Source organism: Poromitra crassiceps (genome assembly GCF_964638095.1).
Source record: "Poromitra crassiceps genome assembly, chromosome: 13".
Classification (NCBI taxonomy): domain Eukaryota; kingdom Metazoa; phylum Chordata; class Actinopteri; order Beryciformes; family Melamphaidae; genus Poromitra; species Poromitra crassiceps.
In genome coordinates this window covers 4,326,892-4,354,123 of record NC_139644.1, presented here as the reverse complement: position 1 = coordinate 4,354,123, position 27,232 = coordinate 4,326,892, and the positions used below count along the sequence as shown (strand labels likewise).

Below are 27,232 nucleotides of genomic sequence, written 5' to 3'. Positions count from 1 at the left end.
TATAATGGTACCTGATAATAAGACATGTTGGCTCCTCCCTCTCATTCCTATAATGGAACCTGATAATAAGACATGTTGGCTCCTCCCTCTCATTTCTATAATGGTACCTGATAATAAGACATGTTGGCTCCTCCCTCTCATTCCTATAATGGTACCTGATAATAAGACATGTAGGCTCCTCCCTCTCATTCCTATAATGGTACCTGATAATAAGACATGTAGGCTCCTCCCTCTCATTTCTATAATGGTACCTGATAATAAGACATGTTGGCTCCTCCCTCTCATTCCTATAATGGTACCTGATAATAAGACATGTAGGCTCCTCCCTCTCATTCCTATAATGGTACCTGATAATAAAACATGTAGGCTCCTCCCTCTCATTTCTATAATGGTACCTGATAATAAGACATGTAGGCTCCTCCCTCTCCTTCCTATAATGGTACCTGATAATAAGACATGTTGGCTCCTCCCTCTCATTCCTATAATGGTACCTGATAATAAGACATGTAGGCTCCTCCCTCTCATTTCTATAATGGTACCTGATAATAAAACATGTAGGCTCCTCCCTCTCATTCCTATAATGGTACCTGATAATAAGACATGTAGGCTCCTCCCTCTCCTTCCTATAATGGTACCTGATAAGACATGTTGGCTCCTCCCTCTCATTTCTATAATGGTACCTGATAATAAGACATGTTGGCTCCTCCCTCTCATTCCTATAATGGTACCTGATAATAAGACATGTTGGCTCCTCCCTCTCATTTCTATAATGGTACCTGATAATAAGACATGTTGGCTCCTCCCTCTCCTTCCTATAATGGTACCTGATAATAAGACATGTAGGCTCCTCCCTCTCATTCCTATAATGGTACCTGATAATAAGACATGTAGGCTCCTCCCTCTCATTTCTATAATGGTACCTGATAATAAGACATGTTGGCTCCTCCCTCTCATTCCTATAATGGTACCTGATAATAAGACATGTTGGCTCCTCCCTCTCATTTCTATAATGGTACCTGATAATAAGACATGTTGGCTCCTCCCTCTCATTTCTATAATGGTACCTGATAATAAGACATGTTGGCTCCTCCCTCTCATTCCTATAATGGTACCTGATAATAAGACATGTTGGCTCCTCCCTCTCATTCCTATAATGGTACCTGATAATAAGACATGTTGGCTCCTCCCTCTCATTTCTATAATGGTACCTGATAATAAGACATGTTGGCTCCTCCCTCTCATTTCTATAATGGTACCTGATAATAAGACATGTTGGCTCCTCCCTCTCATTTCTATAATGGTACCTGATAATAAGACATGTTGGCTCCTCCCTCTCATTCCTATAATGGTACCTGATAATAAGACATGTAGGCTCCTCCCTCTCCTTCCTATAATGGTACCTGATAATAAGACATGTAGGCTCCTCCCTCTCATTCCTATAATGGAACCTGATAATAAGACATGTTGGCTCCTCCCTCTCCTTCCTATAATGGTACCTGATAATAAGACATGTAGGCTCCTCCCTCTCATTCCTATAATGGTACCTGATAATAAGACATGTAGGCTCCTCCCTCTCATTCCTATAATGGTACCTGATAATAAGACATGTAGGCTCCTCCCTCTCATTTCTATAATGGAACCTGATAATAAGACATGTTGGCTCCTCCCTCTCATTCCTATAATGGTACCTGATAATAAGACATGTTGGCTCCTCCCTCTCATTTCTATAATGGTACCTGATAATAAGACATGTAGGCTCCTCCCTCTCATTTCTATAATGGAACCTGATAATAAGACATGTTGGCTCCTCCCTCTCCTTCCTATAATGGTACCTGATAATAAGACATGTTGGCTCCTCCCTCTCCTTCCTATAATGGTACCTGATAATAAGACATGTTGGCTCCTCCCTCTCATTCCTATAATGGAACCTGATAATAAGACATGTTGGCTCCTCCCTCTCATTTCTATAATGGTACCTGATAATAAGACATGTAGGCTCCTCCCTCTCATTTCTATAATGGTACCTGATAATAAGACATGTTGGCTCCTCCCTCTCATTTCTATAATGGAACCTGATAATAAGACATGTTGGCTCCTCCCTCTCATTCCTATAATGGTACCTGATAATAAGACATGTTGGCTCCTCCCTCTCATTTCTATAATGGTACCTGATAATAAGACATGTTGGCTCCTCCCTCTCATTTCTATAATGGTACCTGATAATAAGACATGTTGGCTCCTCCCTCTCATTCCTATAATGGAACCTGATAATAAGACATGTAGGCTCCTCCCTCTCATTTCTATAATGGAACCTGATAATAAGACATGTTGGCTCCTCCCTCTCATTCCTATAATGGTACCTGATAATAAGACATGTTGGCTCCTCCCTCTCATTTCTATAATGGTACCTGATAATAAGACATGTAGGCTCCTCCCTCTCATTTCTATAATGGAACCTGATAATAAGACATGTTGGCTCCTCCCTCTCCTTCCTATAATGGTACCTGATAATAAGACATGTTGGCTCCTCCCTCTCCTTCCTATAATGGTACCTGATAATAAGACATGTTGGCTCCTCCCTCTCATTCCTATAATGGAACCTGATAATAAGACATGTTGGCTCCTCCCTCTCATTTCTATAATGGTACCTGATAATAAGACATGTAGGCTCCTCCCTCTCATTCCTATAATGGTACCTGATAATAAGACATGTTGGCTCCTCCCACTCCTTCCTATAATGGTACCTGATAATAAGACATGTTAGCTCCTCCCACTCCTTCCTATAATGGTACCTGATAATAAGACATGTTGGCTCCTCCCTCTCCTTCCTATAATGGTACCTGATAATAAGACATGTTGGCTCCTCCCTCTCATTTCTATAATGGTACCTGATAATAAGACATGTTGGCTCCTCCCTCTCATTCCTATAATGGAACCTGATAATAAGACATGTAGGCTCCTCCCTCTCATTCCTATAATGGTACCTGATAATAAGACATGTAGGCTCCTCCCTCTCATTCCTATAATGGTACCTGATAATAAGACATGTAGGCTCCTCCCTCTCATTTCTATAATGGTACCTGATAATAAGACATGTTGGCTCCTCCCTCTCATTCCTATAATGGTACCTGATAATAAGACATGTTGGCTCCTCCCTCTCATTCCTATAATGGTACCTGATAATAAGACATGTTGGCTCCTCCCTCTCATTCCTATAATGGTACCTGATAATAAAACATGTAGGCTCCTCCCTCTCCTTCCTATAATGGAACCTGATAAAAAGACATGTTGGCTCCTCCCTCTCATTTCTATAATGGTACCTGATAATAAGACATGTTGGCTCCTCCCTCTCATTTCTATAATGGTACCTGATAATAAGACATGTTGGCTCCTCCCTCTCATTCCTATAATGGTACCTGATAATAAGACATGTAGGCTCCTCCCTCTCATTTCTATAATGGTACCTGATAATAAGACATGTTGGCTCCTCCCTCTCATTCCTATAATGGTACCTGATAATAAGACATGTTGGCTCCTCCCTCTCATTCCTATAATGGTACCTGATAATAAGACATGTAGGCTCCTCCCTCTCCTTCCTATAATGGTACCTGATAATAAGACATGTTGGCTCCTCCCTCTCATTCCTATAATGGTACCTGATAATAAGACATGTAGGCTCCTCCCTCTCATTCCTATAATGGTACCTGATAATAAGACATGTTGGCTCCTCCCTCTCCTTCCTATAATGGTACCTGATAATAAGACATGTTGGCTCCTCCCTCTCATTTCTATAATGGTACCTGATAATAAGACATGTAGGCTCCTCCCTCTCATTTCTATAATGGTACCTGATAATAAGACATGTAGGCTCCTCCCACTCCTTCCTATAATGGTACCTGATAATAAGACATGTAGGCTCCTCCCTCTCATTCCTATAATGGTACCTGATAATAAGACATGTAGGCTCCTCCCTCTCATTTCTATAATGGTACCTGATAATAAGACATGTAGGCTCCTCCCTCTCATTCCTATAATGGTACCTGATAATAAGACATGTAGGCTCCTCCCACTCCTTCCTATAATGGTACCTGATAATAAGACATGTTGGCTCCTCCCTCTCATTCCTATAATGGAACCTGATAATAAGACATGTAGGCTCCTCCCTCTCATTTCTATAATGGTACCTGATAATAAGACATGTTGGCTCCTCCCTCTCCTTCCTATAATGGTACCTGATAATAAGACATGTTGGCTCCTCCCTCTCATTCCTATAATGGTACCTGATAATAAGACATGTTGGCTCCTCCCTCTCCTTCCTATAATGGAACCTGATAATAAGACATGTAGGCTCCTCCCTCTCATTTCTATAATGGTACCTGATAATAAGACATGTTGGCTCCTCCCTCTCCTTCCTATAATGGTACCTGATAATAAGACATGTAGGCTCCTCCCTCTCATTTCTATAATGGTACCTGATAATAAAACATGTAGGCTCCTCCCTCTCATTCCTATAATGGTACCTGATAATAAAACATGTTGGCTCCTCCCTCTCATTCCTATAATGGAACCTGATAATAAGACATGTACCATTATATCAAGATAATTGGCTCCTCCCTCTCCTTCCTATAATGGAACCTGATAATAAGACAGGTACCATTATATCAAGATAATTGGCTCCTCCCTCTCCTTCCTATAATGGTACCTGATAATAAGACATGTTGGCTCCTCCCACTCCTTCCTATAATGGTACATGATAATAAAACATGTAGGCTCCTCCCTCTCATTTCTATAATGGTACCTGATAATAAGACATGTTGGCTCCTCCCTCTCATTCCTATAATGGTACCTGATAATAAGACATGTAGGCTCCTCCCTCTCATTCCTATAATGGTACCTGATAATAAGACAGGTACCATTATATCAAGATAATTGGCTCCTCCCTCTCCTTCCTATAATGGAACCTGATAATAAGACATGTGGGCTCCTCCCTCTCATTCCCAGCTGCTGACGGTACATGGCCGAACCAAAGAGCAGAAAGGAGCCATGACTGGCATTGCTAGCTGGGAGCACATCAAGGCTGTACGGTGAGTTGCGTTCACACGCATCTACACTGCAACATGTTCACATGCATCTACACTGCAACATGTTCACATTCAACATGTCATTGCAGAATGTTCCATTTCTTCAAATGCTTTAGAGTAGGCTTCGACCAATATTCACTGGCCAATATTAGTGTTCACCTAGGATTTGATTTGATCGATTCCTGTCACCACAGCGACATAAAACAGTGACTTTTTGTATCTGGAAAACCTGAAATGAGGTTTTATTTTCTTTGCCCATTGTATATTTGTTCAGTAATGATTTGTCTAAATTAATTCTAGGGGGTGATGGAAGTCTGTGGCCGACATGACAGTCTTTCAGAGGCTGTAGCGGGATCAGTTTTAAAGCTAGAATGAAAAGACTGATAGCATGTGACACTAGAAGATCTAAGGCCATGGTTCCCAAAGTGAGTGAGCCCACTTGAAAATGACCGTAAACAAGCCCATTATTCTTATTTTATTAGGGCAAGAAGCAAACGCGTTTCAGCCTTAAGCCATCATCAGCGGTGTCAGAGCCTTAAGCCATCATCAGCGGTGTCAGAGCCTCCTTCAGACACTTAAGCCATCATCAGCGGTGTCAGAGCCTCCTTCAGACACTTAAGCCATCATCAGCGGTGTCAGAGCCTCCTTCAGACACTTAAGCCATCATCAGCGGTGTCAGAGCCTCCTTCAGACACTTAAGCCATCATCAGCGGTGTCAGAGCCTCCTTCAGACACTTATAGCATTCTGTGGTGAATCCGTCCGTGCCTGGGGACTTGTTCCTTTTCAATCTGGCTATAGCCGAGTCAATTTCTTCTTTTGTTATCTGCTAGATTAGAGCCACATTTTGGGCTTCTGTAAGGGTTGGCAAGTTTAAAGGTATACTATGCAACTGTTTCATTAAAAAAAAAGTATCCTCAAAGAAAAGTTTCCCCTCAAAAACATCAATTGCGGCTGTAGCTCAGGAGGTAGAGCGGGTCGTCCACTAATCGCTTTGGATAAAAGAGGTCGGTGGTTCGATTCCCGGCTCCTCCAGTCCAGCCATGTCAAAGTGTCCTTGGGCAAGATACTGAACCCCAAATTGCACCCGTTGGTGTGCCAGCACCCTGCGTGGTAGCCTGCCGCCATCGGTGTGTGAATGCGTGAATGTACCTACTGACTGTAAAGCGCTTTGGATAAAAGCGCTATATAAATGCAGGCCATTTACCATTTACCATCAATTCTGACGCATACAATACTGTGGCAGTGTGTTTATATGGACAGACGCAGCCCCATGTGTGTATTTTCGTGTTGTTGTGTTCTGTGTTTATGTGGTCGAATGGGGAGAGAGTCAGAAAACCGTTGAAACACAGAGCGTCAGAACGCTCTTGGTGCGCCTTCGGCAAATAAAGACCTGCCTCCAATACAGGCCCGGTCAAAAAACGAAGGAACAAAAACTAGGGTGAATACGGTAAACTCCTGGTGCCTGTTCTATCATGTTTGTATTAACGTAGCGCTGCCACAAAAGACGGCAGTAGCTACATTTGATTGACCATGTGACCATGTGACTATGTGACCTGTGGTGTTGGATTGTTATTGACTGTGCTGTAAACTGGCCAGTCTGCCATTTGTTTAGTTTTTATGTGACATTGGGCACATTTATTTAAGTTTTGATGTTATATTGTGTTAATACCTGTGGTCTTCCAGGTTAATCCAATCGTTATTACCATAACTTAACTGTGAAGTTAATTTATTTGCTTTAATTTGCTTAAACTTTAAATGGAAATGTTTGGTTTGTGCAATGTTTTGCAATAAAAGTCAGGAAATGAAGGGATTAGGTCCATGGGAGTTTAATTTTAAGAAATAAAGGCCTCTAATATAAGCCTGCCTCCAACAGAGGCCCGGGGCTCTCTGCGGCTTAGTGAATAAAGGCCCCGGCCAATATTAGAGGATTTACGTTATATACTTGGCCAATAAAGCTGATTCTGATTCATGTGATTTTTGACTCTTCATAGGAAAGAATTTGGCACCTCTGTCATAGAGAGTTGGAATTCGAGCGGTGTGTAGGGGGAGGAGCTAGGGGCATGTGGGTGGTGGGAGGGGGCGTGGTGCTTTAAAGCTGAATGGCCACACCACTGCGCCGTAGCCTTAAAGGTTTTCACTTGTTTACATTAAAAAGTGGAAAATATTAGAAATATTTAGATGTATTGAACACAAGATGTCAGCTATTGGCATATTCAATACAAGTGTATCGGCTTCAGCCTTCAAAAGCAATATTGGTCAAACCCTAGAGATGGTGCCTCAAAATAAAATTAGCAATATTTCCAATATTTGCTGTGTGTGTGTCACAGGAAAGCAGTGAATATCCCCGTGTTCGCCAACGGCAACATTCAGCATCTGAGCGATGTGGAGTGCTGCATCCAGGAGACGGGCGTGCACGGTGTGATGTGCGCTGGTGAGGAACACACAACATCTCTACTATGAATGAAAGTATTTAGGCCCGCTACACTTAAATGATAGCAAGTAGGGATGGGGCCAATCCGATCCAATATCTGTATCGGGTGCCGATATTATTGGCACTAATTCACGGATCGGATCGCATCGGAATTTCATTTTCTTTTTTGCAATTCCAGCGCGGGCCGTAATTTGCCCATGTATAATAGTATCCTTCTTTGCCTTGTATATTTTCTTAATTTTGTCTGCTTTTTGCAAGGTATATTTTAAAAAAAAATCTTTAAGTCAAGTCTTTGCCTATACTGTATATTCAAGAAAAGATTGATTGATTGATTGATTGATTGATTGATTGATTGATTGATTGATTGATTTATTTGGACGGGACAGTGCAAAATTAATGAACACAAAAACCATGAAGCAGATACAGTCACCTGGAACATAATAAGAGTGTAAAAATTGCCGGATTTAGCACAAGGCTAATTTCCATCCGTTGTCCCCGAAGAAAAAAACCAAAAAAAAACAAGAAACAGAATATATAAAACGTAAAACATAAGTAGCACAATACATTCAAAAATACATAGCAGCAATACACTTACAAAAATACATAGCAGCAATACACGAAAATACTGGAGGCTAGAAACATATTACCTGTGGTCACATGACTGGTTGGACTTAAGCCATTGTTTAAGTTTACCTCTAAATGGTATCGGCATAATATCGGTATCGGCAGATATCCAAATTCAGGTATCGGAATCGGATCGGAAGTGAAAAAAGTGGATCGGTGCATCCCTAATAGCAAGTTAAAGAGCCTGGTGCAGCTTAATTTTTTTTCTGAATTTACATTTAGTATGAAAATACCCAGAAAAACAAAACAAAAAATGTGCAGGCCTCCAGGGCAGAAAAAGGTGGCATTCTAAATGGGCGTTCTCCTTTTGTGACATCACTTGTTGCTGGACGTTCTGCTGGGGCTGACCTCACATTGAGTTCCATTTCAGGAACAGTGCCGCCTGCAGGATTTAAAAAACGAGTCTAGAAGCAGCTGTGTGATTAAAAAAAAAAAAAAAATCCCCAAATCTCATTGCTATTATATACATGCATTATATACTCTCCCACATATTAATGCAATGTGGTCTCCAACCTGCACCATGCTGAACACTTTAGTTTGAGGGAATTTGGTTGGTAATGTTGGTAAAGGCAGTTTACTAACAACACATACACGATGTCTGGTGATTGAAGTAAAAAAAATCATAATAGTAATTTAGTTTTGGGTTTTCTTGTGTGTCCTGTCTGCAGAGGGGAACCTCCATAACCCGGCGCTGTTTGAGGGCCGCAGCCCCCCAGTGTGGGAGATGGCCGAGGAGTACCTGGAGGTGGTTAAGCAGCACCCCCCCTGCACCCTGTCCTACGTACGAGCCCACCTCTTCAAGCTCTGGCACCACACGTATGTCTCTGTGTGTGTGTGTGTGTGTGTGTGTGTGTGTGTGTGCGCGCGCGGGGCGCGTGTGTGTGTAGTGTACTAGGGATGTTCCTAGTGACTAATTTCCCTGTCAATTAAATGAAAATTTAGACTAGTCGGCTAGCGAAAATTAAGAAAACACTCAGGAAATTGAGAATGTGATGACAATTTAATCTATAAGGTTAAAACAGAAAAATATAGTGTATTTAAGAGCCATTTGAAACCGTTATCGTTAGCTCCATGGCAGACAGCTAGTAGCTTTATGGCAGACAGCTAGTAGCTTTATGGCAGACAGCTAGTCGCTTTATGGTAAACAGCTAGTAGCTTTATGGTAGACAGCTAGTAGCTTTATGGTAGACAGCTAGTAGCTTTATGGCAGACAGCTAGTAGCTTTATGGTAGACAGCTAGTAGCTTTATGGCAGACAGCTAGTAGCTCCATGGCAGACAGCTAGTAGCTTTATGGCAGACAGCTAGTAGCTCCATGGTAGACAGCTAGTAGCTTTATGGCAGACAGCTAGTAGCTCCATGGCAGACAGCTAGTAGCTTTATGGCAGACAGCTAGTAGCTCCATGGTAGACAGCTAGTAGCTTTATGGCAGACAGCTAGTAGCTCCATGGCAGACAGCTACTAGCTCCATGGCAGACAGCTACTAGCTCCATGGCAGACAGCTAGTAGCTCCATGGCAGACAGCTACTAGCTCCATGGCAGACAGCTAGTAGCTTTATGGCAGACAGCTAGTAGCTCCATGGCAGACAGCTAGTAGCTTTATGGCAGACAGCTACTAGCTCCATGGCAGACAGCTAGTAGCTCCATGGCAGACAGTAGCTTTATGGCAGACAGCTACTAGCTCCATGGCAGACAGCTAGTAGCTTTATGGCAGACAGCTAGTAGCTTTATGGCAGACAGCTACTAGCTCCATGGCAGACAGCTAGTAGCTCCATGGCAGACAGCTACTAGCTCCATGGCAGACAGCTAGTAGCTTTATGGCAGACAGCTAGTAGCTCCATGGCAGACAGCTAGTAGCTTTATGGCAGACAGCTAGTAGCTCCATGGCAGACAGCTAGTAGCTTTATGGCAGACAGCTAGTAGCTCCATGGCAGACAGCTAGTAGCTCCATGGCAGACAGCTACTAGCTCCATGGCAGACAGCTACTAGCTCCATGGCAGACAGCTAGTAGCTTTATGGCAGACAGCTAGTAGCTCCATGGCAGACAGCTAGTAGCTTTATGGCAGACAGCTAGTAGCTCTAGGTTCAGATAGTAGCTCCATGGCAGACAGCTAGTAGCTCCAGTGTAGTGGTAGATTCCCTGCCTACCAACATGAGAGTCGCCGGTTCGCGCCCCCATGTTACCTCCAGCTTGGTCGGGCATTCATACAGGCATGATTGGCTGTGTCTGCGGCTGGGAAGCCTTAGGGGTATGTGTCCTGGTCGCTGCACTAGCGCCCCCTCTGGTCAATCGAGGCACCTGTTGGGGCGGAAGGGAACTGGTGGGAATAGCGTGATCCTCCCACGTGCTACGTCCTGCCGGTGAATAACAATATTGTTGTTTATTGTATATATATATATATATATATATATATATATATATATATATGTATATATATAACATGGGCCTTACTGTTATGTACACGTACATGACGTGGATAGTGACATCCCATGTATCTTATACTGCTCACCTGCGGATACCATGCTGTTAATGAGGACCTATTGTGTGTGTGTGTGTGTGTGTGTGTGTGTGTGTGTGTGTGTGTGTGTGTAGACTACAGATCCACCAGGACCTGAGGGAGGACTTGGCCAAGGTGAAGAACCTAGAGGGTCTGGCTGAGGTCAGCAAGCAGCTGAGACTACGCTGTCAGGTACCAGCCATCCACATAAGCTTCTTCATAAATACTAACACTTTGGGAATGACCTTGAGCTCAATATATCAAGAGCTTTGAACACATTCTGGTTTAGACCTGAAATAGTTGCCAAGATGGGCAGAGCTGTCAGCATCACACGAAAGTGTGCACCGTTTATATTGTCAGTGTTGTTTTGCCAGATTGTTTGCTCGTTGGTTTTATGTCACCTGGATTATTGCTCGGTCTTGTGGGCATCTGCCTCTGGTGGTCGACTTAGAAAATGACAGGTTGCCCAAAACAAGGCGGCTAGACGGGTTCTGGGTTGTTCCCCCAGGTCTAACGCTGCAGAAATACATGCATGTCTCTCTTGGCTTAGTGTTGAGAAAATACGCTCAGCCAACAGAGTGATTCAAACTCAGACTTAAACTCAAACTTTTTCACAACAATATAACTTCTAGTTCAAATACTCATACCCACTCCACCAGAGGGGCAAGTGGTGGACAGATTGTGTTACCCCGACCAAAGACTCATTATTTGAGGAAGGCTGAGGTATATATGATATATGTACTGTCTCCCAGGTGATATACATTCTATCACAGGAAAGGCTGGGTTTAAAAGGAAACTTGGAACGTTTCTATTCTCACATTAACCACCCTTATTTTAGCTTATTTTTATCTTATCGCTTGTCATTTTTTGTATTGTCTGTTTTATAAATTGAAAATGTCTTCTGACCATACTCTGGTTCTACTAGTAGAAAGCTTGATTACGATGCTACATTGTTTCGTCTGTTCTTGATATACTTATAACCTTATCTTCTCCTTTCATCTTTTTTCTTCTTTTACTCTCATGTGACTTGTTTTTTGTTCTATTTGATTGTTTGTCTGACATGTCATGTATTCAGGAAGACTAGCTGATGCCTTGGTGCCAGCTAATGGGGATCCTTTTTAACTCATTGAGTGCCAGCCACTTTTGGAGAACGGACGCTCCCAGTGCCAGAGTTTCAGAGCGTTATCAGTGATTTCTCGAGGCCCACAGAATATTGTGTGATATTACTATGTAAACACCGAACACGCACAAAGAACGAGGAGACTCTATTGTATCATCAGCAAAAAAAAGTTTATTGATACCATTTTCCGTTCTTTAGTTATGAGCTGGAGAAGATAGGTTGTTTTCAGCAAAAACAGACGTTTCAAATTAGAAGCTGAGATATTCAGCCTTTTGTGAAATGAAGCATTTCAAGCACATTCACTGACTCTGAAGCTAATATTTTCTGATGTAGTGACGTGGTGTAGTTGTGTGGTGCCCTGCGTGCCCCATCCCCCTCTCCCCCCCCTCAGCTGCAAACTCCTCCCCACACTAACACACAGCCTCACGCACCCAGGTCTATTTTCGGAGCGCTCCGTTTTTGTGAGCCGGCTCCCAGCGCGACACCGAAAAGCCAAACCGGACTGCTGAGAATGGTTTGGCCCTTCGGCATCGGGTGCTGCTTTTCTGGCGGCTAATCGTGTGGAGAAACTATGCAGCAGAGACAGAGGGGCTCAGTTGTGGGCGCGGATTGACTGCTGTTCGCAGCCAACGTCAGCTCCAGCCAGAGCCATCTATATGGCTCTGGCTGCAGCATGAGCGGTTTCTCTTTCATCACGGGGCTTTTTCCTGCTGTTTTCCTGACCTTTCTCTAATCTGGAGAGCACTGTTGCCACCTAATGAGTCCGTAAAATAGGTTATACACCTTCAATAGCTACAATATTTGTACAGGAGATGCCTGAGGCTTTGATCCACGTCCCACCGTCAAAAAACGCATTTGACGCCGATCAACGTCATTGGCACTCAATGAGTTAACACTTTGAGTGCCACGGCCCTTGGGCAAAAGGTGCTGTACTGTGCCACATAGGCCGCAATGCATTTTAAAACAGTCATATAATTTCTTTAATAATTACTATGTAAACACTGAACACGCACAAATAACGATGAGACTCTCTTCTATCACCTGCAAAAAAAAGTTTATTGATCCCATTTTCCGTTCTTTAGTTATGAGCCGGAGAAGATAGCTTGATTTGACCAAAAACAGCCACTTTTTTTCTATAACCTGAGATATTCAGCCTTTTGTGAAAGGAAGCATTTCAAGCACATCATTGACTCATTGCTAATATTTTCTGATGTAATGACACCTCAAAAATAATTTCCTTCAATAAAAGAGTGAAAACAAAGGAATTTTGTTTGGCCAAATACTATTTTTTAGCTGCAACCAGCAGCGCTGGCCCCTGCGTGCGCTGCTGGTTGCAGCTTCTTGCTGTTCTTGATTTACTGCTGGTGGGCATCAGATATTCTAGCTTGCGTTTCCTAATCCTGTCCTGCTGTCTGGGTGTTGTATGCTGCTCTGCGTGCTCTGCGTGCCCTTCCCCCCCCCCACCCCCTCAACTGCACACTCCTCCTTCTGGGAGTGTCTCTGGGGCTTTCTGCTGCCTGCGTTTGCTCTGCAAACAACCGCGTGTATTTGTCACCAGCTCCCATGCTTCCAGTTGAGAATAATAACAAATCCACGGCTGATCATGCGAATGGGCTGTGCAGCGGACACGGAGGTGCTCAATTGTGACCGCAGATTGGCTGCTGCAGGGGCACAGCTAACGTTATGCTTCAATGAAGCAGCTGCATACGGACGGATGCGATGCGATTTCCTTTTCCCCAACGACTTCTTCTGTGTGTTTTACTCCACTTTCTCTCATCTGGAGTGCGCTGTCGCCACCTAAGGGTTCTGTAAAATAGGTTAGACACATTCAATAGCTCTCATATTGTAAGAGGCGATGTAAGAAGCATAGATCGACACCCCCCCCGTCAAAAAAACAATTTTGAGTTATTGACGCCATTTGGCGTCGCTGGCAGCCTACGGTAAATTTCTAATGACGCCATATGGCGTCGCTGGCACTCAATGTGTTAATAAACAAATGAACCTCGGTATCAAAGTAGTCTCGAGTTTTAAATCTTGGACACCAGTCTCGCATTAGTCCATGCAAACCAATCAACAAAATAACCAGGAACTCAGTTCTCTCTTCATGTTATTTAATGCAAATTTCATCTATAGCTTCCATATACAAGCAGTAGGATAATGTTGCCTGTCCATACATCCAGGAGGAGATAGCCAAAGGAAAGGGTGTGGAGCAGAAGGAAGGTGGCCTGCCCTTCCCTCACTGGATCTGCCAGCCATACGTCAGACCAGTGTGAGTCACCACTTCCATTCTTTTTCATGCCTCCACCGGCGATAGCCAGGCCGGAGGCATTATGGTTTTGGGTTGTCCGTCCGTCCGATGTTCGTTAATGCGATATCTCAGGAACACCTTGACGGAATTTCTTCCAATTTGGCTCAAACGTCGACTTGGACTCAAGGATGAACTGATTAGATTTTGGTGGTCAAAGGTCAAGGTCACTGTGTGACCTCACGAACACCATTTCCAAGCTCGTTAATGCAATATCTCAGGAACGCCTTGACAGAATCTCATACAATTTGCCTCAAGGATATTGGACTCAAGGATGAACTGATTAGATTATGATTCTTTTTTTTGGTGGTCAAAGTTCAAGGTCACTGTGACCTTGTTTCATGCATGTTGTTAGAGAATGGAATTTACCACTCCTCATCCGCAATATAATATATATAACAGCAAATATAAACCAAATGAATTGAAGCCAGGAGTCCAGGAAGTGTCTTTATAAAAGTACCGGTATATTTAAAACCATACATTCTCTGGCAATCTGCATTGTCAGAGGACTGAATCTCAATGTACACATATGATACGTCATACAGAGTCCAAATATTCAGTGATGACTGACAGTTTGACATAATGCTTTATACTGCAAGGCATGAAAGAGGAAAGGCAGAGAGGAGGGGGGGATAAATGTGTGTGCGTCGTGCAGTCTGACCGAGAGACTTATCAGTTGTTATGGTACTCGATGCACTGTCCAAGGTTTCAGCAAAAGAAAAGAAGTCCTCAATGCCACGGGGGAATCTATATGTGTGAGATATCATGTCATTGTAACTCATAGCATTAATTATGCGTATGCAATTATTAGCTTATTGATTAGGAAATGCCAATGGAACTTATATTTTCTCCAACACATGTTAACGCAATATCTCAGCAACACCTTGACACAGTTTCTTCAAATTTGGCTCAAACGTCATCTTGGACTCAAGTCTTTCTGCAACAATAGTATTAAATCATATTGATCTTACCCATGAATGACTGTGGCTTGCAGGCCAAAGGAACCAGTCACTAACGGTAACAGCCAGGGGTCAGAGGTGAAGAAGACTGTGTGTCAGAAGAGGGCATTGGAGGACTCTGATGGAACAGTGGACACGCTCTCCAAAAACAAGCAGAAGAAGAAGTCACGCAACCCCAACAAGAACTTCTCTCCCGAACAGAAACGTGAGTCGGATCACATGGGGGTTTTGTTTCCATTAGGGCTGTCAAAGTTAACGTGATAACAGATTAACGCAAATTCCTTTTTAACGCCACTAACCCGCCACAACATTTTTGGCATGATTGATGCATGCTTAGGGGCCCATGTCAGTGGACGGGCGAGCGATGTGGAGTGTCTGCATCTGGTGTATTTTCTCTGCGTGCCACGGTGCGCATTTCACAGGACAACACCACAGAAACGCATTATAGATCATATCGCCATTACATCACCACGGAAGCACAGATTTAAATGTTTTAACGTTTTTAAGGAAATACATTGTAGGATGATGATCATCTGTCTGGTTATGAATTATCACTTGCCTTTCAATATGCCCATCTGTTGTTGCTTGTTGGGCTTGAGTTTGCCATGCTTGTCAACAGGCCTCTTACTAATTGTCTAGTGACCAAAATGCCAATCAAAACATCCACCAACAACACCAATACAAATGTTCACCAACATCAAGTAAAATCTTCAGTTGTTTTTTATAGATGTTCTTCAAATGTTCATGTGTAAAACCAAGATTCTGTGTCTCTTCCACTTAATTACAGCAAAGTACATCAAATGTGAACAGTGTGGGAACCCAAAGGTAAGTTGCTAGTCACCCAGTCCATTTTTAATCAATCAACTGTTGATTGATACCTGATGCAGCATTTGCGTGTATATCCCTCATTTGTGTGTGTATCCCTTTAAGACCGCGAACCGCGTACACACAAATGCTGCATCAGGTATCAATGGGTTAATGCAGTGGTTCCCAACCACCGAGCCGCGGACCGGTACCAGGCCACAACGCATTTGGTACCGGGCCGCGAGCCCGGTCCCCAAGTTTTTTTTTTTTTTTTTACTAACTACAAACATAAATAAACGTCAACTTGAAACTATGTTTCAACTACCACACAGCCTATAATATAGCCTATGTTTATAAAAATAAAAAATAAACTTATTTTTATTTATTTTTATTATTATTAAAACTGACAACCGGTCCGCAACTTTTTTCCCATCTACTGTATCTACCGGTCCGCGGCACAAAAAAGGTTGGGAACCCCTGGGTTAATGGATAAGAGGATAGACAACACTAGATAGACAAGTGGAAGATCCTAATGAGTCTTTGGTCTCTGTCTTTTGTCTCTGTAGGGAAATAAATGTGTCTTCAATCTGTGTCGAGGCTGCTGCAAGAAGAAGGCTCATAAGGAGGTGGCCGACTGTCCAAGTCAGTACACACACACACGCACACACACACACACACACGCACGCGCGCGCGCGCGCGCGAAAACACCAGGGATTCCGTTCCATTCCAGAATTCCGGCCATATGGAAAATTTACCGGCCCAGTCAAAATGTATTGAAAAAAGATCGATGTAATAATTTCTCAAATTCATAACATATTATTGTATATTTCTAGCAAACGAAATCTTCACACCGCCGCCCCTTAATTAATTAATTCGGTTCAGGTTTGAATTTACAGGCCCGGTAAAATTAAACCGCTATAAAACACAAAAAGCAAACGTTATGATCCAATCATCTAACAAATGTATTTTATTATAGTGAATGAACTCCTCACAAACTTTGTGAACTGAACAGTTTGTCATATTCCCCTTTAATTAAGCCTAAGTAAAGAAAGACACTGGCGGGCCTGCGTCTCTTTGTATCCAAGAATGTGAAATTAGATAACTTGCAAAATAATCTAAATTATGAATCAGTTCCCTACCTAATTAATTAGGCTATGTTAACATTGCTTCCCGCGAAGGAGGAAAAAAATGACCACATTGGCAACACGTTGTATGCTAATTTAATATGCAAATTAACCGTTTGACCAACCGACCAATGATGTTCTTGGCGGTTAAACGGTTAACCATCGTCATCCCTAAGTGAAACTGTGGCTGTAAAGCATTAAGATTTTTTTTAATTAATGTTAACGTTACAAGAAGGGTTTTATTTTGAAAGAGCTAAAGTGGATGACCTACAGTACTTAGTACTTGACACAGTCTATGCGCCTGGCGCTTGTGCATGAGACGATTTTTTCTGTGAGCACATTCCGTCAATGTAAAGTACTGTAAAACTTAATGTAAAGTGCTGTAAAACTTCAAATAAACGCCCGGGCGTTTATTTTCCAAAAATTGGTTTCAGACCTGGAGTCTATAAGGGACTGGCATCTATTTGGGAATGGCGTTTTTGCACAGATTTCTTGCTCTGCAAAGATTGGAAAGTATCAAATTGCTTATTTAAAGCAGTATGATCGTACTTAGGACACACAAGTAGGTAGGTACAGGCACAAAGAAAAACAACTGAGCTGTCCATCTTCATCATCATCGTCGTCGTCCAACTACCGGTACACTACCAGTTCATTGCTGATTAGGAAATGATTTAAATATGTGCTTTGATTTTCTTTTAAATAACTCAATTTGTAACTTGAGTTACTTGACATCCTATAAGTTATATTACTGAGTTACTGCTAAAAGTAATATATTACATGTAATATGTTACTTGTGTAATGAGTTACCCCCAACACTGGTAGTGATTAGCTAGCGAGCCAGTAATGATAGCCTTGATGCTATTTAGATATTATATGTTGTTATTTTGTGACATACTGTCATATAAAACCACTGTAATACCTCTTTGTGGTCCGCAGGCCACGGGTTGAGGTTCAGGACCAAGGCAGAGAAGCTGAAAGCTGAGGAGGAGAAGAAGGAGGGATTTGTAGAGGAGGAGATGGGGACTCCGTCACAGATGCCCACAGAGGAACAGCTGGTGCTATGAGCAAGACACTGGCTACGTTTACACACACCCACAACACTGTCATGAACCTGGCTTTGGTGGATGCATGTAAACGTCATGACTGGGTTAGAAGAACTGGTAAGCTCATACTCTGATATGAGAATCCTGGTTAAGATGCCATGCCATGGAGACATCTTCATCTTTCACCGTGTGCGCACACTTGGGACTCCCACTGGATTCTACATACATCAAACATCACCACGATTCTTGTTCCTTCAACAAAAGACGAAGACTCTTTTGGTCCAAATGTTTACCACAATTAAAGGAGAACTTCATCGAAAAACAATGCTGATTTATTTTGCGCACATTCATGCACAAATCAAAGTCAAACGGACAAACCCGTCATTATCACACAACAACCCAACACACACATGCTGCCAGCCACACATACATGCTGACGGTGAAATATAGTCTGCTTTTAATACATCCAGTCTTGTCCTTCATCCGGGGGGCAGCCAGGAGCAGTGGGCAGCTTTCAGTACAGCGCCCGTAGACCAACTTCAAATGTTGTTACTGGTCAGATGACGATCTTTTGCCTGTTTTTAGTGGGGGTCCGATGTATGGAGGAACCCCCAGGGGAGCATGGGGAGAACATGCAAACTCCACACAGAAAGGCCCTTTTGATGAGATAGCCCACCTGGGCCATAGGCACTGAAGACATGGGGGGGCCACCCTCGGTGCCTACAGCGTGGGAGGCGTGAATCGAACCCAGGACCTTCCAACTGTGAGGCGACAGCGCTACCACCACTGCACCACCGTGCCACCGTGCCCTGTCATCACTGGTCCACAAGTTAACTCAAATCAACTCTCAAACTAAATTCATGTCTGCAAAACTGTTTACAGTTTTTGGATATGTGTGAGATGATCATGTGCAAAATAAATCAGCATTATTTTTCAGTGAAGTTCTCCTTTAAGTTTGATGGAGCAAGAATGTTTTGTGGACCTACTTAGAGATTTATTTTTGCGAGTTAAACCTTGTCCAGTGCTAATGGAAGAGGTGTTCTGATATCACTTTAATTCACACTACTAAGCTATTGTTCAGTCAAAGAGGGATTCTGTTAACTGGTTTATTCATGGCAACAGAGAAATGCAATAACTGCATCATAAGCTACTTTCAGACATGCCTTGGAACTCGGGAGTTATCTAGAGGGGATCCGGGTGGCGGTGTATGTATGAACACATTTTGGTGAGCTATGCGCGCTCCCGCGACCCTCCTACTCTCCGATGCAAATCGATGCATCTGGGCGTGAGTTGTAGGGTTGTTTAATTAATTACTAACATTATGCGCAAACGATTATATGCCGTGAACGTTAGGCAGTTATCGCCCATTATGTATTTTTAGCAACTTGTTTTCAGACTCTGCATGTTGTGATAGTTTGTTGAATGTCAATGTGATTCACTTAAGGCTATGCTCAGACAGTGAAGTACACCTGTGTGGTTAGTTTTAACAACTCCCCATTATGTGGTCATGTCCAAATCCCCCCACCCCCGCCCCCTCTCTACTTTACACCCGGAGGTGCTCCACATGTATGAAAGCAACATGCCTCATGTCTGAAAGGGTACACTTCACGTATCGCCCGGCCGGGTCAGGTCAGGGTTGCTTGCCCTGTCTGAAGGGTCAGGTCAGGGTTGCTTGCCCTGTCTGAAAGTGGCTAAAGATTCATGAAAACAGATTAACCAAGTCGTTAACCAGAGTTTGGGCAATAGCCAGGTTAGTGTGTGCAAGTAAACATAGCCAATAGCGTCATCACACAGTCACACTGCAGCTCAAGGACATATTGGTCCGTTTGGGACTAATGTTGAAACGTGGACATCTCTCAGCAGACTAATAGCAGTGTGATATGGATCACTAACATTATGGATAGCTCTTTCTCTGAATTCTTCGCTGGACTGATCAGAGAACGCTTAAACTTCTTCACTCCAATATCATCACCCAAATGGGAGGGTTGTCAACTTATTATTTTTATGACACCCCCCTCCCCCAATTTTCCCCCCATTTGTACTTTGCCAATTTCCCCCTGCTGCTCTGGCCGCTGATCTGGTAAGAGCCGTAGACTAGCACCATGCTTCCTCCGACACACGTGCAGTTACCAGCCGCTTCTTTTCAGCTGAAAGCAGGGAGCTTCACGGCAGGACGTAGCATGTGGGACGAATACACTATTCCCACCAGTTCCCTTCCACCCCGACCAGGCGCCCCGACCGCCCAGAGGAGGCGCTAGTGTAGCGACCAAGACACATACCCCTAATCCAGCTTCCCACCTGCAGACACAGCCCATCGTGCCTGTATGCACGCCTGACCAAGCCAGAGGTATCACAGGGGTGCGAACCTGCAACCCTCATGTTGGTAGGCAGGGAATCTACCGATACACATTATCCAGACGCCCGGAGGGTTGCTCAACTTATGTTACAAAAGATTTTCTGATATTTTGTGTTTGAAATTATTTTGGCCAAAATTATTACTTGGGTCACCAAAGTTCAACGATTCAGTCACTGTCAAATCAATGTAGGAAGCACATGCTTCTTTGTGTGGATTGTTCTTTTATTACCTTCATTTAACATCATGAACATGGTTGCATTTTTATCTTTTTTGCTGTATTTATTCTCCTGGGGCTGTGGTTCACTCATTGACTTGAAGTATGTGCCTTTTTGACGAGGAAACACCACTGCCTCTCCAGATATGAACTTGAGCTGATGAGGGAGAGAGGGCGAGATCAAAGTGCTGCTCCATCTGCCGTGCTCTAAAAGACATGCTCAGTGACTAGATGTGAACATCAAGTGACACTCTAACCCATTGATACCTGATGCAGCATTTGTGTGTGTATCCCTTTAAGACGCGGTTCGCGGTCTTAAAGGGATACACACACAAATGAGGGATGTACACGCAAATGCTGCATCAGGTATCAATGGGTTAAAGGTGCTAAAGTTACATTACATGTATCACTTTTACATCAATAAAACATTACAACATTCATTTTGAGCCATTACTAGAGTTGCCATAAGCGAATGAGACCATCTGTAAGAAATTGACAGCCTCTACTCTGCATTAGACGTGGTGTGCCACTGGGGCAGGTTTGGAGAGAAATATGCTGTATTACTTTATGGCACAAAACAGGAACACGGGTGACGTTATAATGAATTGGTGAAAACGTGGGCTGCAAAAGCAAGATGGGAGTTACCTCTACTGCTATAAATAAGTATGGCTGCACGATATGCCAAAAAAATCATATTGCGATTGTACTGGCAGATACTGCGATTGTGATATGCGATACGATTTTAGTGGGAATGACAATTCTATTTTTCACATCAAAAATAAAATAAAAATCTGATGTGATTTGTACCAAACAAACATGTTCTCTTACATCTGGAGAATATGATTTGTCTGTAGCAGCACAATGTTTCATTTAATGCTGTGTTGTGTCTGTAGCAGCACAATGCTTCATTTAATGCTGTGTTGTGACACACCTTTCCTTGATCAAATAAATTGCACTTAGCCATATTGCGATTTTGGTTGCGATTTGATTGTGTGTCTATAAACACACAATCTATAAATAAGCACTTTTTGTCAAATTCTAGCATTGCTTTGACCGCTGCCTACAATCCATAGTTCAGAGTAAGCATACTGTCAAGCTGCTTTTTTTACATGCACGATTAGTAGGGTTACTTTAATCCGATACAATTACTAGTTACCGGTTCAAAAAATTAATATATTAAATTATTGTAACTGATTTCTTTCCATTACTTTTGGATTTACTTTTGAACACCTTTCCTGCATTTGACTACTGGAGTCTGGGGGCATAATCTGTAATCTCCTCATTTCAGACTTTGTGTTGGTAACAGCACTGCAGGCTTTCAGCCAATCTGATCTAGTGTCACATGTTTCTCATAAATAATACAATAACAATAATATTTCCTTCTTTGAATTACAGTGTGCTGTGCACTGATTAAATCATAAACATTTTTGGGCGCACTGGATCTTTTTAAACGTTTTTTGTGTCCGTTTTTCTCCAAGCCAGCTGCTACAACGCTGTCTGGCTTTAGCTTGAAACGATGTTCATTGAAAAGTACAAACAAAAAGGCAGTTTGAAAGGTTCCCTCACAGGTACGGTACCTCTTCACTGCGGGGCAGCCCCATGGAGCCATGATTGGGATCCAGCCAGCTCCTGGAAGTGTCCCTGGATGACGTTTCGATGTCATAATTGTTGAAGCGTTTTAGGCGCCTGCTGCCACCAGCCACTATGTGAGGAGGCACATGACATGTGCACACCAGTGCACTCGAGCTCGACAAGTTTGACACGTTCCATCCAAACCATGTGGATAACACCCACAGGCAGCACTGAGTATTAGCCCGGTATCCCTCAAAGATGAATCTCCAGATCTAGACCACTTCTACTTCATAGACGAGACCGCAGGAGGTGTTCCATCAGCAGCAGGATGAATTCCAATGTGTTTCTGGCAATATTATCTGCTCATATTCAACCAAACTAGCATATTGTGCTAGTTTACTTTAGCTTGAAACAATGTTAATTATAAAGTACAAACAAAAAGCCAGTTAGACGTCCGCTCGGTTCCTAGGCTCGCCCGCCCTGCAGCTCGCCCACTGTGCGTCACATACTGCTTGGCCTGCAATAGCCTCACCCAGGAAGGATGACATCACTGATGACATCATCACTGAACTTATAGCCTCAGCTAGTCAGCCAGGAAGGATGACATCACCGATGTCATCACATCATTAGGTAATTAGGGCAATCACCTAATTTAAAAAAATCTGGCTCCCAGGTCACCCGCACGGGTGCTCTTTACACCCCCTGAAACGTTCAGCCTGATCGCACGTAAAAAGGCCATAGCTGTGGCCGGCCAAAATTCTGCTCACACACGGCCATTACTTTTGGTCCCTGGTGAGATAAGAGTGTGTAATGATTTGAGCCCCGAAACACCCAATGAACCTGGGTTCATTACTGAAGATGTGTCCAAGTCACACCAGCTGGTCACTAGCCATGCAGAGAAATGTTCCAGACAAGATGCAAGCCATCCATTATAGTGAAGAATTAAGTTTAAGTTTAGCTGCAAAACAATATACACCTGCTGCAGGTTGACCTAAACCTATATCTTGCCATTTAAAAAATCAGCACAGACGGAAATATAATGCTGTATCTATCTACTAATATAAGAATGAGAGGTGTCCATGTGTCTGTGAGCAGAGTTGAGCTGTGATCAGGCTGAAACTTGTAAAGAACACCCGTGCGGGTGACCTGACGGAGACAGATTTTTTAACTAGGTAATTGCCGTGATTACCTAATTAGGGGTGTCCAACTCTGACCGGAAGGGGTGGGTACAACTCCCACGGCTGATATCAGAGAAAGATTAGGCTACATATTTAGGCCTACTTTTCATTCATTTGCTCTATCATTTCTTTTCTCTGTCTATTGGGGTCAGTTGGTCCACAACGTACGTACGTACGTACGTGTGTGTGTGTGTGTGTGTGTGTGTGTGTGTGTGTGTAAAAGTTACTCTCAAAATGTTATATACTACATATTACTAGTTTCATTTACAATATTACTGTCTGTGTAGAGTTACTTATTACACTACTTTTGCATTACTTTCACAAAAATAACAGCAGTAGCAGAATGACATCGCCGCCCCTGGAACATCCCAAAAAAGAATTTCGAGGCTTGAAGTTAAACCATACAAAATTCTAAATGTTATCCTTTTCCGTTGTTATCGTCATCTGTAGTGGTTATTTGGATAAAAACACAATTTGATTAGGAAATTAATATCTTTATTTAAATATGTGCTTTGATAACCTGGCTCCAGACCTTTGAAGTCCCGCCCACTACCCAGTGGTGGAAAAAATTTAACTCAATTTGTAACTTGTGTTACTTGACAAAATAACTGGTATAATATTATACCTTCGGCTTCGAATCCCACCAGTCGTCCTTGAGTCCAGAGCCATCACACATCAACACAACTCAATGGAGTTTCAGGATTACTCTCTTGAGTCAACAAACCCCCCTTCTCCTTTTCCTTCCTCCCCCCTCCCTTCTTCCCATCCCCCCCTCCCTCTTTACTCCCTCCCCCCTACTCCTTTTCCTCCCTCCCCCCTCCCTTCTTCCCATCCCCCCCTCCCTCTATACTCCCTCCCCCCTTCTCCTTTTCCTCCCTCCCCCCTCCCTTCTTCCCATCCCCCCCTCCCTCTATACTCCCTCCCCCCTTCTCCTTTTCCTCCCTCCCCCCTCCCTTCTTCCCATCCCCCCCTCCCTCTTTACTCCCTCCCCCCTTCTCCTTTTCCTCCCTCCCCCCTCCCTTCTTCCCATCCCCCCCTCCCTCTATACTCCCTCCCCCCTTCTCCTTTTCCTCCCTCCCCCCTCCCTCTTTACCCCCTCCCTCCCTCTACCCCCTTCTCCTTTTCCTCCCTCTACTCCCTTCTCTTATCATATTTCGGTGCCCACAGTAGGCGGACGATGCGTATGTCACTCCGGGTGCCGATATGTGTGTCCCAGCAGTACTCAGGAGAGAGCAGCCTGCTGGGTTTATGCAGCCACAGGTACTTGTTGAGATGACTCTCATCGTGCCACAGAGCCTCCACATTGTTGACTTTGTCCTCCATGATGCTTTGGTAGCAGGCCTCAGTCATGAGCTTCACACTCTGCCATGAGCCTCCGAAGATAGCGGCATGGTAGTAGAAATCCCCAGTTTCCATGTAGGCCTTGGACTTGGGGTTGCGGTCGTAGGTGAACCTATCCTTTGGAAGGTTGTAGTACCAGGCATGAAGCAAAGCCACGGAATCCCCCAGAGCCTCTGAGCCAAATCGGCCGGTAAACACCTGGTCCACATCAAAGCAGAAGACGTAAGTGCAGTTGTGACGGATTTCTGATTCTATGACATCCGTTATTGTCTTCATGCGCATCATGGATATGTCCTGCCATCTGGAGTGTCTTTCCACTTTGATAACCTTCAAGCTTCGCTGAGGGCCAAGCTTGATGTCTGGTACCCTCTCCGGGAGATCCGTAAATACATAATATGTCACTGGTAATCCCACCATGAAATGCTGTTCTGAAGATTTAAGGAAACTCCCAAGGTAAGCATCCAGGTACCTTGGGCAGAAATAGGGACATGAACAATTGAGCTGTTTCACAACACTTTTTTTATGATCAATTCATCAATCGGTATCAATAGTTTTTTTTCAATTTTGATACTTTTGAACTGTCAGTATACAGTATTATGTGTCTGTTGTCCTTTTATCTTCAGTATTTATGCAGAAACAAACCTGCCCACAGCAAACACGGTGAGGGCCACAGACGACCCGTCTCTCTTGTGCTTCTGGTCGTAAAGATCAGAGTCGAACATTCCCTCCCAGATGATTGGAGCTTTCCAAGTTGTGTTTGTCTGAACATCAGTTCTGCACCTGATGAGAGATAACCGTTTTAAGGTTCAAAAACAAACTTGTATACATTAAGGAAAGGTATATATACCAAACAAAAATATAAAAAACATGTTTGGTTTTGGCATAAATTTTTTCACAAGTTTAAATAAAAGATCTCTTATTTCTCTCAAATCTTGTTCACAAATAGGTTTAAACCCGTGTTAGTGAGCACAATAATCCATCCACCTGACAGGTGTCAAGATGCTGATTGAACAGCAGATGGACAGATGGTACAGGCCAGGACAGATGGTACAGGCCAGGACAGATGGTACAGGCCAGGACAGATGTTACAGGCCAGGACAGATGGTACAGGCCAGGACAGATGGTACAGGCCAGGACAGATGGTACAGGCCAGGACAGATGGTACAGGCCAGGACAGATGGTACAGGCCAGGGCCGATCCATCGGGATTCTCCCCCTAGAATGTTCCTGATTTGATTGACATTTGTAGGGGACAAGAATAGAGCTTCCTCACCCAGTTCAATCCACATTTCTGATGCTAGAAGCCTAATGAACACGTCTCTTTTTTCCATTTGAATCTAGTGATAATTAGGTCATACCGCCATGCAGCCTGCTCAGTCATATGCCTAAACCTCAACCCGCTCTATCCTTTTATTGCCGTGTACCTACAGTACTAGACGCTGCAGACTCCATTACCGGCTTGCAGCTGAATCTTTGTAAAACAAGTTTTCTCAGTGAATATCTGGAGATCAAACATTCACAAACATGGTTTGTGTCAACAAGTGTGGCCTTTATTAGATTTGAGAAGGGGGATGAACAGGTTTGCTGACCGTTATTTGGCTTGACAACACCGAAATGTCAAATAAGGCACCATTACTCAAGCACACCTGTAGATATCTTCTATCATACAGGACTAGTCCATCCCCAGGGGTGCGCGTGCGTGTGTGTGTTAGTTATGTGTGTGTGAGAGAGAGAAAGACTTTGTCACTGCCAATTGGTTTACGGATTGCTACGCCTCTGAGTGACCAGTTGGTGAAAACAATATTCAATGTGACTGTCCAGCGTCATCTGATGTCAATATGCAGTTTTCAGTGCACTCTACCAACACTATCATTATTTTTGCAATACAACCATCTTGTACAAGTCTAAATTGATTAACTCAATATAGCTTAAATGTTGCAGAATATTGTTACACTCAATGGTGCTATAATCCAAACACAAGTAAATCCTTAAGAAATTTACAGGAATTACTCTGTAGAATAGTAAGGTGAAAATGCCATGATGTTTGCACCAAACTGTTCTCTCTGCCTACATTGATAACCCGACCCTGCCAGATGGATGGTTTTGTTTTGTGATCTGATCTCATATCTGATCTCGTGTGTATCCAGCTGCCTTGCAAGGCTATTACATTGAGTCTACACAATGAAATGGTGTTTTGCATGGCAAATTCCGTAGGCTACAGCATGTAGACTCTGCCACGTCACTTTACCAAAGTCAAGAACATGGAAGAACTTGAAGACTTAGTTACACTTTTGGCAGTATTTAACCAGTAATTTCAACAACAGGAATTTCAATTTCATAATTATTAGACTATTATATTATAATTTAATCAGATCATATCCAAAAAGTCACACAAGAGAAGGAAAATGCCCAGATGATTGCAGTCAACATCTTCAGTCAGGTTAATCAGTTGCAGGGTCCAAAGTTCATACAACATCATTTATTATTCTTTACATATTAATAACTTATTGTCTGATAACATACTGTAGCAAACCCCTCAATTACCACCATGCAACCGTAGCAACCCAAGAGGTTTTAAACAAGT

General features: G+C 43.2%; 1 protein-coding gene and 1 pseudogene across 2 annotated transcripts in view; one reads left to right on the top strand and one right to left on the bottom strand.

Moving 5' to 3' along the window:
• The window catches only part of dus1l (dihydrouridine synthase 1-like), a 35,391-nt gene extending 14,490 nt beyond the window's left edge, over positions 1 to 20,901 (top strand). The window contains exons 6-14 of the mRNA XM_083648734.1: positions 5,002 to 5,084; positions 7,410 to 7,513; positions 8,806 to 8,953; positions 10,729 to 10,825; positions 13,934 to 14,022; positions 15,053 to 15,222; positions 15,805 to 15,842; positions 16,388 to 16,463; positions 17,882 to 20,901. Coding sequence (XP_083504860.1) covers positions 5,002 to 5,084; positions 7,410 to 7,513; positions 8,806 to 8,953; positions 10,729 to 10,825; positions 13,934 to 14,022; positions 15,053 to 15,222; positions 15,805 to 15,842; positions 16,388 to 16,463; positions 17,882 to 18,009 — 933 coding nt within the window. The 3' untranslated portion in view covers positions 18,010 to 20,901. The remainder of the gene's footprint in view (positions 1 to 5,001; positions 5,085 to 7,409; positions 7,514 to 8,805; positions 8,954 to 10,728; positions 10,826 to 13,933; positions 14,023 to 15,052; positions 15,223 to 15,804; positions 15,843 to 16,387; positions 16,464 to 17,881) is intronic.
• Positions 20,902 to 24,439: 3,538 nt separating this feature from the next.
• LOC310787880 (N-acetyllactosaminide alpha-1,3-galactosyltransferase pseudogene) lies at positions 24,440 to 25,851 on the bottom strand (annotated as a pseudogene). The gene is made up of 3 exons: positions 25,739 to 25,851; positions 25,292 to 25,429; positions 24,440 to 25,118 (listed from the first exon to the last, which is right to left on the bottom strand). The product of its transcript is annotated as an N-acetyllactosaminide alpha-1,3-galactosyltransferase pseudogene (transcript).
• Between the last annotated feature and the right edge of the window lie 1,381 nt (positions 25,852 to 27,232).